The 12741-nt window shown below is 40.4% G+C and overlaps 1 protein-coding gene across 1 annotated transcript; it reads left to right on the top strand.

Moving 5' to 3' along the window:
- Nucleotides 1-226: 226 nt before the first annotated feature.
- Nucleotides 227-10892, top strand: LOC112250471 (UPF0690 protein C1orf52 homolog). Its single transcript, XM_024420655.2, has 3 exons — nt 227-663; nt 8467-8680; nt 9967-10892. The coding sequence occupies exons 1-3, from the start codon at nt 355-357 to the stop codon at nt 10119-10121; spliced, it is 678 nt and encodes a 225-aa protein (XP_024276423.1). The 5' UTR covers nt 227-354; the 3' UTR covers nt 10122-10892.
- Nucleotides 10893-12741: the final 1849 nt, after the last annotated feature.

The raw sequence follows: 12741 nt of genomic DNA, 5'->3' as shown, positions 1-12741 counted from the left end.
AATAATCTGTAGGTTAGGAGACACTCACACACACTGTATATTACAGCCCTGGTTTAAGAAATGAAAATACATTTTGATTATGGTAAATATACAATGTGGTTGTGTATTGAGCTTGAGGAAAATAACTGTTCACAAAGTTATGTTGAGTGTCTTGAAAAAAAGGGACTACTGCTCCTTTAAGAAAATAGTTTTACGACAACTTTTTAGGGTATTACAAATTTTACGGCAATAGTGATTCAAAATGGAGTAACCAGCAAAATCATCAAGGTTGCTTGCTAATTAGCTAGGGCATTATATTCCTATCTCTAAAGTTAAATTCAACGTATTACTAGCTAATGTAATCCTTTCATCAGTATGGTTGATAAGAAGAAACCAGACTCTTTCCATTACTTCATGAGTTACGATGATCTGAGTGACAGTAGCGATAGTAACAGCAGCGATTCTGATGAACAGGGCCAGAAGAAATCGAGAGGAAAGGGGGAGGACGATGCTACTGGAAGCGGCAACAAATCTCCCCAACACGGGACCAAGCGGGCGGTTAGTGGAGCTCCTCTACCCAAACCTGACGAGCTCTTCAAGTCGGTTGCCAAGCCATCCTTCCTGTACAACCCATTGAATAAACAGATAGATTGGGAGAGCCGCGCCGTGAAAGCTCCCGAAGAGGTACTGTAAAAAATACGAATCTAGCTAGCATTCCGTTGCTATGTAACTAGCCAGTTAATTCCCACAGCGATACAACAATATAGCAGCTACTGCTAGTAGCTAACGTTAGTGTAGTGTTACATTAGCCAGTTAAACACCACTGTACTGTATTCTACCAGCTAGATAACGTTAGTTTTACAAGCAAGCTAAACTACAGTGTTGGCACAGGCTTAGAGAGAAATAGTAATTATTTTTGTAGACACTCCGCCATGGTTCCTTGGACAAAGGCTGCTATGAGGAAAATGAATGGCGGTTTTGGGAGAAAAGCAGAAAATAATGTTTGTGGTAATCACAGGCTTTGATCTTATACGTTTTGTTCTGTGAGTTAACCTTCATCAGCTAACGTCATTTTTTGTGATTTTTTAAAGAAATTGTGGTAATAAAAAACATAAATCACAAAAGTTTCATAATTCATAAAGGTCTCGTTAACTGACCTCTTATCTCATATAACATCATATAACAAAACGTATACGACCTCCTAAGCCTGTATTAACCTTAGACTTAATTTTCGGCGTTTATTCCCAAACCCTCTTTTTTGCCATCGGGATGGCTGAACAAACCAGAGTTAATTTATTTCCGTGTTTTAGGACTACAAATTGGAGAGTTCTTCTTTGCTATATTGGCGATCACACAATTTAATGTGCATTCCGCCACCTACAGTGCGGGATGGAAACAGGATTCCCACAAATGCAATTAAATACCAAAACTATCAAACTAACAGTAAATAAACTAAATCAAACTTTTTCTGTTAATTAAAAAACTGATCTCATCCCAACAAAGGCTGAAGGGGAACCTGGGAGGTCTGGTCTTCTGGCGCAAGTAACCCTTGCAAGTCTTCAGATTTAAAATCATTAAGTCCCAAAAACATTTATTGGCGCTCCGGTACTGCTTGCCATGCGGAAGTAGAGAGAACAGTCTATGACTAGGGTGGCTTGGGTCTTTGACAATTTTTAGGGCTGTACAGTTTGTAACTGGCCATGAACGCCACAAAATCCACATTTTTAACACACAGGGTACCTTTTGACTTGCAGCTACGCTGTGGTGCATCACTTGTTTTCTCAATTCTTTTAATCCCCTCTACATAGGAGATTTGATTGACCGCTCTAATGTTTGCCACCTCAATCTCCTTCACCCTTACAGGGCACTCCAGGAACTTGGGATCATGATCCCCACCACAATTGCAACACCGTTGTTCTTCTACACACCGTTCTTCAATATACTCTCTCCATCTGCACACACTATCCTTTACAATTCTTACACTGCAATGGTTTGGGGACGAAAGCTCTTACAGCGTATCTTACATAACAAAGCTTCACATGCGTAGGTATTTGCTCCTTATCAAAAAACAACAGGACTGACAGACTTTCTTATTTTTCTCCATTCACCCAGCGGGTCAGACGCCAGGCACCAACCACACCAGGAATTCTCTTCAGGGATTCAACCTGAACATCCGTCTTCAACCCTGAGATGACTCCTCTGACTGGTGTTCTACTAAGTTCAAAAAACACCACCTGTTGTCTGGATTCTCACTGCAACCTTCCTCTGTTCTTCGGAAATACAATTAATCCAAATAAGACCACTCCTGGTAACTATGACCGACTACTTTTCCGAGCGCATACTTCACCATTTTCGACACCTCAAACGAGTCTCCCACATATGCTTTCTTACTCAGCAAATGCATCCCAACAAGAAATGATTATCATTATCATTCATACAAGTATCCTCCACTCCAATTTTAGACACTTTCCTTTTTGTTCCAGTTTTTCGATACTACTGTTGTCCATTCAGAACATTCGTCTTCACCAACTTTGCTTGACGCGCTGATTCAAACTCATCATCCACTTCCGCTAACTTTCCACGACTCGTCAACTGGCAAGCTCTATTCCAGGGATTTTCAAGCTTTACTTGACTGCCAGCTCATCTGCTATAATGGCTAGCAGATTGTAACGGCTAATGTGATGCTCCATTAGTGTTACAGGATAGGTACTGTTTGGCGTAGCAGAGAATATTCGACCAAGCTGAACTTGACGATACCATCTTTGTTCTCGATTCGGCCAAACATGTATCTTTTCAAATATCTGTGTCCAGTTGCAGGTGGTTTGTTCGAATTTAGAAAATGCCCCGTTTATTAAAATAAATGTTTTACTCGATGAAGCAATCCAACAATGTGTATTCCTCCATTTGTGGACTAAGTGAAATGCTTTTCCCAACAATGCAAAGAAAAAATAATAGTAGAAAAGTAAAACACGTAATAATAAATACATCAGTATATACAAGGGGTACCAGTACCGAGTAGATGTGCAGGGGTAGGAGGTAATTGAAGTAGATTTGTACATTTAACTAGGAATAAAGTGACAGGTGGTAAATGGTAGTAACAATGTATGTGATAGTCTGGGTAGCTATTTGGCTAACTATTTAACTAACTCGTTAGCAGTCTTATGACTTGGGGGTAGAAGCTTTTCAGGGTCTTGTTGGATCCAGTCTTCGTACATCTGTATTGCTTGCTGTATGGTAGCAGAGAGAACTGTCTATGACTTGGGTGTCTGGAGTATTTTACAATTGTTAGGGCCTTCCTCTGCCTGGTATAGAGGTCTTGGATGGCAGAGGGTTCGACCCAGTGATATATATAGGGCAGTATACACTACCCTCTGTACTGCCTTGCGGTCAGATGCCAAGCGGTTGCCATACCAAGTGGTGATGCAGCCAGCCAAGATGCTCTTAATGGTGCAGCTGTAGAACTTTTTGAGGATCTGATGGCCCATGCCAAATCTTTTCTGCTTCCTGAGGAGGGAAATGTGTTGTCATGCCATTTTCATGACTGTGTTGGTGTGTTTGGACCTTGATAGATCCCTTAGTGATGTGGACACTGAGGAACTTGAAGCTCTTGACCCGCTCCACTACAGCCCCATCGATCTTAATGGGGGCGTACTCAGCCCTCCATTTCCTGTAGTCCACTCTGCCAGGTCTATGACCTCCTCCCTATAGGCTATCACGGCGTCGGGGATCAGACCTTCCACCGTTGTTTCATCTGCATACTTAATGATGGCGTTGGAGTCAAGCATGGACACACAGTCATGGGTGAACAGGGAATACAGGAGGGGACTGAGCACACACCCCTGAGGGGTCCCCATGTTGCGGGTCAGCATGGTGGATGTTGTTGCCTTTCCTCACCACGAGGGGGCATCCCATCAGGAAGTCCAGGATCCAGTTGCAGAGGGGGGTGTTCAGTCCCAGGGTCCTTAGCTTAGTGATCCTAGAGGGTACTATGGTGTTGAATGCTGAGCTGTAGTCAATGAATAGCATTCTCACGTAGGCGCTCCTTCTGTCTAAGTGGGAAAGGGACATGTGGAGTGCAACAGTAGCGGTGCATGGGTGAAATCACTGAAGGAGCCAAGCCAGAAATAAATAAGCCGTATTACAACCTATGTTGTGATAATTGTGTTTGCTCTATACCGTTAGTTCATTTGCCTTGCGACCATGATATATAGGCCTAAGGCCGAGACACGAAGAAAACAGTGGCAGAATAGATTAAACCACACCTTTGTTTCATCACAATATACCGGATGGCAACCTCTGTCCGGTGAAGTCCACAAAGCATATTGGATGGAACAAACAGTTACATAACCTACAGTTACATAACCTGCAAGTTGTTTTTTTCCTGACATTTTCAGACTACTAAATAACTATTGATTTCGAACCACAGTTAGCGCAAGTCGCAAAGAAAACAGGAGCTACCTCCACTATTCCATCACCATTTCAACTTTAACATTTCAACATCATTAAATCACCTATGCTCAAATCAAATTTTATTTGTCACATACACATGGTTAGCAGATGTTAATGCGAGTGTAGCGAAATGCTTGTGTGTAGCGAAATGCTTGTAGTGTAGCGAAATGCTTGTAGTGTAGCGAAATGCTTATTAGTCTACAGTGACAACTAAAAGAAAAGAAAAAAACAATTTAGTCCAATCAACTTAAGCTAAAGATGAGGCGGCTGTCCATGGTTCTGATTTGTGTGTTTGCGTGCGTTCTTGACTGTCATACAGTACAAGCTTTTAGTTTTTGCTATCCTAAGATTCCTGGCTAAAATGCTCCCTCGCTAGCCTAATTTACTTTCATTGGCCTGCATCTAGTTAACATTGGCCTTCTACATGTTGAACTTCCATCCTTTCAGTCCAGGTGCACAATGTTTGAATTTATGGTTGGATCAGAATTGCCGTTATAATCATTGGCCAGTATGGAGAATTAAGTAAAACCACAAGGCTAATTTAGGAAAGGGTCCATTTTAGCTAGCTAGCAACTGGAGGAACATAACAATATGCAACAATTCAAGTTGTTTCTGTCAATTGCGTATTTCTCTTAATGCGATGTGATCACAGTGTAGCCAAATCCACACTGGCTTCACTTGACACTTTTTTTGGTGCGCTAGGACTATTCACGCTGATTGGCTATTTTATACAAGGGAGGCAAAATGCTCTCTGGCTTCCATTGCATTCAATGCTACGGACATCAACAATGTCATATTCTTTATGACCAGATAGCATCAGATAATGGCCTACGGAGACAGGGTTGCCGTTTCTCCGGTGAGATACATTCAGCCTATTGCGAATTGAAGGAAAATTATGAAAACAGACTAAATATATATATATAAAATGTACCTAGAAAGGAAAAAAATGTATATATAATAAATAAATAAAATTCTAGGTACATTTTTTGAGGGGGAAGCTTGGCATCCATGAATATACGCCACTGGAGTGCAATATAGATTGCGTCATCTGTGGATCTGTTAGGGCGAGTGGGTCCAGGGTGTCTGGGATGATGGTGTTGATGTGAGCCTTGACCAACCTTTCAAAGCAATTCATGGCTACAGATGTGAGTGCTACAGGGTGATAGTCATTTAAACAGGTTACTTTGGCGTTCTTGGGCACAAGATCTTCTCTCATTGATCGAGACACTTTGGGGTGGACCCACCTGTCTCAATCAATGAGAGAAGATTTTAAATAGACAAGATGGCGGCGTACATATTGTTGGATTACTTCATGGAGCAAAACATTTCATTTTTTAAATAAAGGAGCATTTTCTAAATTCAAAAGAACCACCTGCAGCTGGAACAGATCATTTTGATTTGACACAGACATTTTAGAAGATAAATGTTTGGCCAAGGGATCTTAACCGTTAATCGGTTTTAGATGCTGAAAATATATTTGACCGGTCATGCTTTAGTGGGAATTAATTTTCTCGACTGTATTTTCATTAGTCGTCATGTATCTTATTTATCACACGCACAAAGCATACAGAAACTAGTTTGAGGATCGGAATAGCCTTTCACCTGAGAGCAGCTTCTCGAAAAGCTAGTACTAGAGTGAAATGTGTTTTTTATAAACCCAGTCATTGTGCAACAAATTCTAAATGCAGTCGCGTGTTAACCTCTTTTGATGACCGCAATTTTAAAAATAGCTATTTTTATTTCTCAGTTTCAACTCGTAATTAAAGCGCGCCCGCCATTCGAGTGCATAAGCTATAGTCAACGGTAGGCAGGCTATCAGTTCGTCACCCACCACATTACCACGGTTGAGGCAGTTTCATTCTTTGAAACCTGAACGTTTGACTTCAAATAATGAGGAATGTCTTACCTTGCTTCAAAGTAGCTTAGCAAAAATCCAACCATAGAAATGTGGATTACTCATGCCAATTACCAGCATTTCTCTCCTATTCGTTTTCATATCAACTTTTTTTTATATCAACAAGCCAATGGCACAATCCTGGTCATATTAGCAGCACATCCTAGTTGTTGCTATTAGATTCAGCCTCTTTTCTAAATTGCTGATAGTAATTTTAATCTTTGTCATATATGAAACTGCTCTCATTACGTGCACTGTTTAAACAGTGTTTTCCTGCTAATTGCATTTTGGTAAATGTTTGAAAAAGGAGGTTTGATGAGCTGCTTCATTACAGCAGTTGTGTGTCCAATAATAGGCTTTAGCCTTTTGAGCGTTAGACGATAGGCTTGCTATTGTTGCTCGTTTTCTTTCAAATGAATCTCTTAATGAAAATGTCCATTCCTTGTATTACATGGATAGTATTTTCTGTTAGTCATGTCATTTGACAGTTTGGAAAATGTTCTGCTGTTTATTGCCCAGTTCATGAGGGTTGGTTAGTCAATTTGCACCCCTAGGTTGGCCAAATCGAGAACGATGATCGTATCGCCAAAAAGTGTTTTTGATGCTAGTGGTTGTATTAATTTGGGATCTATCGCATACCACAACTGTCCCAGACTGTTTGGAATATTTATTCCTCGCACAGAATGAAATAAGTCAACTTTTATACTATGGATGATAGTAGATTGACATAGGCTAGTGCTTTTGCTGTTTGTTAGGCTACTCATCTTGTTGGCTGACGAAAAGTAAATGTGGACAGTTCTTCCAATATCTTCAGTATGCGCCTTGGAATTGGATAAGGTTGCACGCAGTTGCGTCCTCGACATGTGTCTTCACTTGTAGCCTGTGAGAAAGACCCAGTCACGTGATGGAGAGCCATGTGAGTGAGAGATGCTTCTGAATACGCAGCACTCAGGGAGAAGGGAATTATAATTATTATATTGAGCCCAAGGGCACAACGGCTACTGGCCACAAAAGGCATGGATTGTTTTCGTGTTCGTTATGGCCACACGAAGGGGATGCCACCGGGAAATTCAAGGCAATATCAAGTGCTTGTCAAATTGTGAATGAGAGACTGATGAAGCGTGTACAGCCTGCACAAAAAAAAAGCAGAGCTCATGCCTTTTCAACTGACTTTTTTCAAATCATTAGTCGCATCATATAGCCTTACAATGTATTACAAATCAAACACATAGCCCAACATTTGTTGAACAACTAAAGTTACATTAACAACTCTAAATTAAGCATATAGGAGTACCTGTTTCTTTGTTAACAGGCTCGACACAGAATAGCCGCATGTGCGCACTCCCTCAAATCGTTTGGAGAAAATATCCTTTCTATTTTATTCAGCTTTGTTCAATTGAATTCTTCATTAAATAAAATAATGCCACGGAATTCTAATCAAATATTTTCTGCTAATTGAACTAGTGTAGCCTACAGCCAAATGGCATAGCCAGATCAGGACCTAATTTCAGGACAACTCCGAGTATGGTGTTCTGTTCTTCTGAAATAGACAACATTTTCTTAATATCATGTTTATTTAGACCTGTCTAAAATAAATGGATGTATTGTGAAGATGTAGTCTATATTACATGGATTTATTAGACTTTTTCAAATGTAGATGTTCCAAAGGTCTCCATCAGTGGCTTGTAGGCCAGGAAGCCAGGAGATGCTAAATATTTGTTTATTAACAATCAATAACCGTGCAACCGGCAATTATTTGCTTTGACAATCACCAGCTGATGAGATTTCGTGACCGCCACAGCCCTAGAACCGGCACGCCTGGCACAGATCATACAACACTCAGTCGCTTAGGTCACTCGCTTTGCCCATTCTAACATTCAATCAAACAGTAACTGAATGTCTCGATGCCTGTCTACCTGCATTATATAGCAAGCCACGGCCACGTGATTCACTGTCTGTAAGCACAAACAATTTTTTGTAAACTGGCCACTTAGTGTATATGTTTTGTCACATACACCGAATAGGTGTTGTATTATAACCCCATGCATTGTAAACCGTACCCTTAAGGCACAGATGAATAGGGGACCCCTTTTTGTTTTTTTTAAGTAAAAGGGGAGTTGATTATGAGTATCTTTTGCCTGCAGCCTGCCAAGGAGTTCAAGATGTGGAAGACAAATGCGGTGCCCCCTCCTCAGAGTTATGCCACAGAAACTGAGAAGCCCAAGAAGGGAGCTCCCCCAGGTATGGACATGGCCATAAAGTGGTCCAACATCTACGAGGATAACGGAGAAGACGCTCCACAGCCTCACATGGGCAACGCTGTCTTCCTGCCCACAGAGGAACAGCCATCAGATTCAGGTAGGGGGAAACAATATCTGTATGACTGACCAGGGTCTGCCTGCTTAGTATAGGCAAAAATACTGATAACTAACCCAAGATTTATCATTGGTGTTCTTTCAAATTGGAGCAAATTAAGAAAAATGGGCAGAAACGAGCAAGAACTAGCAAGATCCTATTGGTGTGTTTTATTATGTATTTGCATATTTCTGTTAGGGAGCGCCTACTGAACGCCTATTGAAACACACTCACTCAGCATACCAGGTGATGCACACTCACTCACACAAAAGTCACTCATACACACTCAAAGCCAATGCTGCTTTCCCATCTCGTAGAGACATTGAACCACTGGTCACTTCCCGTTTGGTCACTGTATCCCCGACCATAGCTTATTCTAATATTTCTACTACTCTAAATTGTATTTAGTTGTATGGTTTATACACACCATGTATTTATATACTGGATTGTGAGTGTGCAAAGCTGTCAAGGCAAAGGGTGGCTACTTTGAAGATTCTCAAAGATAAAATATATTTAGATTTTTCGGTTACTACATGATTCCATGTGTTATTTCATAGTTTTGTCTTCACTATTATTCTTCAATATAGAAAAAATAACTCTTGAATGACTAGGTGTGTCAACTTTTGACTGGTGCTGTATGCATAATTGCGTTTTGATACTGCTACAGTGCTATTTGGGTTGCTAATTGGATTCTTTCCCGCCATTCTTAATCTTGCTTTTTGTTGTATTATTCGTACAATTGTAATTGTTTGACATCCGACTGCCTTGTTAGGAGCTAGTTATTCATTGCACTGCTATAACACCTGCTAAACTGTGTATGCGACCCAATAAACTTACATTCGCCCTTGCACTCCTAAGCAATGCATTTTTTTTTTTACTTTTAGAAAGGGCCAAGTAAGTATTTAGCGGCGACGTTCTAAACGGACGCTTCAGATTTATAGCCCCTGTGATTTGTCTGGGTTTCCCCTTTTGTCTGTGGTATAGCTTCCATCTTATTTGGTACTACCCGAGGTACACTGTAGAAGTTCATACAGCTGCCAACATATCATCTTTAACTCTGTTGTATCTGCTTATCTGCCTGGGTTCTATATCTATGCCTGTACATCTCTCAATGACTTTCATACAGAAAATAATGACTCTCTCTCCCGCTCTGATAAACAGTAACTTGATATTTATAGCAGGGGGGAAATCGGTGCTGGTTAGGCAAGACTTAAGCACAGTAGGTGGCTATGCAATCTCAGTTCATTTCTGAATTACAATTCTGACGTGCTGTTTTCTCCCTGTTGTAGACGAGGACGGAGACAAGGCATCCGTGTCAGCAAAAAAGAGGAGGGTAGAGAGCTTCCAACAGAAGGAGAAGAGGAAGCGGGATCTGGGCCAGGCCACATCTGACAAGAGTTTCGTAGAGGAAGAGAAGAGGATTCTCAGGCAGAACGCGGACTGAGGCCTAGATCTGGTTGAAACCTGGGCTTTGATTTGGGTTTTGATCCAAAGTCTGGGTGCACTAACCCTCAGGGACTGTCCTACAGCTTTCCCCCTCAGACACCCTCACACTACTCTTTCTTCTCCCGTGTCCAGCCCCTGGTTATGTGAATGGTCCAGTGCTCGTCTACCCAGTACACATGATATAGATGTTATTGTTATTGAAACATTTGAACTGTTATTTGTAATCCCTTGGTATATCTTTGACGCGCATATTATCCAGACACTAGTGGAAAACGCATTTATTCCTGAGTTTGTGTGTCTGTAGGTATTGTCCAATGTTTTCGTTGTACATAGACAACTACCTGACCTACATATTATTGGCTTGATTTGGATGAATATCTTTGAACTGCTTTGGGGGAAATCAAAAATGGGTTCATTTGGATTATAGCAAGAAATGTACGGTAAAGACATTGCATTATTAGTGTGTCTGTTGGCGAGAACATTGATTGCGGTCAAGATAGACTGCATTTGATAGACTGATTGAAACCAAGTGGATAACTTTTCATTTACATAAAATATCCACCTGATGGCGCCATTGGGCCACATTTGGTACACAACCTTTTCACTGGAGGGAAAGGCTCATTTGCAGTAGTAGTAACTTATGTTGCCGTGTCTTTTACTGCGTCTGTACAATATGTATACAGTTAACCACACACTGACAGTTTAATGTCAGTTTTTTAGTGCATTCCCTTGTCACACACAACTGATGCAATAAAGGGAATGTTAATGACTTGTTGATTAGCTTTCATTCTTTAGCTTGACCAAAGAAGTCTACTGTACATTGATGCGAACGCTAAATGGTCAATCAAGCATAAGTGTAATGAACAAAGCAAAATGTTGAGTGAGACACCAGGGGGGAGCAAGGTGACGTTCAAGGTGCCATATTGTGAAACGAGTGTGAAAAGAGTCACTTGGAACATTTTACCACATGCTGTACTGGCAGTGTACTTCAGATAAGTAAAGGATGTTTCACGTGGCTGGAAACACCTGTGAAATGATTCTGTCTGTTAAACATTACTTTAACTCTTGTTCTGTTTTTTAAATTGTATTTCCTTAGCCCTCAAGTGCTTTATAGCTAGTCATTTCCAATTAAACTATACCATGCTAGTATGGACATACTGTTTATGAATAGATTATTCCTATTATCATACATTGTTCATATTCCGCATTTCATTCTAAGGTTTAACATCACTTGGGTGTATTTGACATTTTGTAACCTGTTTTTTTTTTTTGAGAATGTGACAAGCATGAAATGTGCATTTCCTATTCTGAAATGTACAGTAGTCAATGGAGCAAATATAATGGTGATATAATGGTGATTTAGCCCTAGGGGGGGGAAAAAGATGTTTCCGCAATTCTTAACTAAATTCTTAAATATGCTTTTGATCATATTCCTGTTCCGGGTATGTGCCTGGCCTTCCCTGAAATGTGTACCAGATCCAGCTCTGGAGCAGGAGACTGATAAATCAACCATATTTGCGGTTGGTGTAACTCTTCTCCCCTGACTCGGTGGATGACCAGCAAGGTAACATCCATCAATGTTCAAGATAGTGAATGCCTGACACAAGACGTGGGTTTTGCAATGTAGTGTGGAAATTCACATGTACGACGGGGAGGAAGGAAAGAATGCCTGTCAGCAATGCATAAACCCTATACATTACAGTCCATGACCGTCTCACTGGTGGGGAAGGCTAATTTGCTCTAGTGGTACAGTGCCTTCAGAAAGTAAGTATTACCTCTTGACTTATTCAGCAGTGCGAGGCATTGGACAACTTTCCTGGTCTTCGTGGTTGAATCTGTCTTTGAAATTCACTGCTCGACTGAGGGCCATTACAGATAATTGTATGTGTGGGATACAGAGAGGTCATTAAAAAAAAATGTTTAACAGTATTATTGCACACACAGTTAGTCACACAACTTATTATGTGTCTTTGTTAAGCACATTTTTACTCTCGGAGCTTGTTTAGGGTTGCCATAACAAAGGGGTTGAATACTTATTGACTCGACATTTCAGCTTTAAATGTTTTATTAATAAGTAAAAATGTCCTAAAACAATTCCAATTTGACTAAATGGGCTATTGTGTGTAGGCCAGTGACAATCTTAATTGAATCCATTTTAAATTCAGACTAACAACAACATTTGGATAAAGTCCAGCGGTATGAATACTTTCTGAAGGCACTGTATATTTAGTTAATTTAGCAGACGCTCTTATCACACCATAGTGCCATCAGACTGTTTATAAAACAAATTACAGCTCTTGAAAGTATCTTGTTACAAAATACATTGGAGTGTAGTTCAGCCCAATGTAATTAAATTTACAAAATACTCAAGTAATTGAAATACTGCCAATCGGTCTACATAACATTTTCTTTCCAAATGATATACTGTCTATACACACCACCTACTTATACTCTGGATTCTGACACATGCTCAGCTCACTCTAATATATTTACTCTAGGTTGTTGATTGGACCCATTCTGTCATTTCTTGATTTGTGATTATTTGTGTATTTCAAAGATTAGTGGAATCTGTGTGAACAGGTGGTCACGTGTCAGGTGACAGAGGAATGGATGAGACT

The sequence above is a fragment of the Oncorhynchus tshawytscha genome, linkage group LG01 (genome assembly GCF_018296145.1).
Source record: "Oncorhynchus tshawytscha isolate Ot180627B linkage group LG01, Otsh_v2.0, whole genome shotgun sequence".
Classification (NCBI taxonomy): Eukaryota; Metazoa; Chordata; class Actinopteri; order Salmoniformes; family Salmonidae; genus Oncorhynchus; species Oncorhynchus tshawytscha.
The sequence above is the reverse complement of the archived record's forward strand: the minus strand, read 5'-3'. Positions and strand labels throughout refer to the sequence as shown.

Bases quoted from the DNA above. Each gene is read 5' to 3' on its own strand.
- LOC112250471 (XM_024420655.2), top strand. From the start codon at position 355: ATGGTTGATAAGAAGAAACCAGACTCTTTCCATTACTTCATGAGTTAC. The intron at 664-8,466 runs GTACTGTAAAAA...TTTTGCCTGCAG, and splicing joins CCGTGAAAGCTCCCGAAGAG to CCTGCCAAGGAGTTCAAGAT. The intron at 8,681-9,966 runs GTAGGGGGAAAC...TCCCTGTTGTAG, and splicing joins GGAACAGCCATCAGATTCAG to ACGAGGACGGAGACAAGGCA.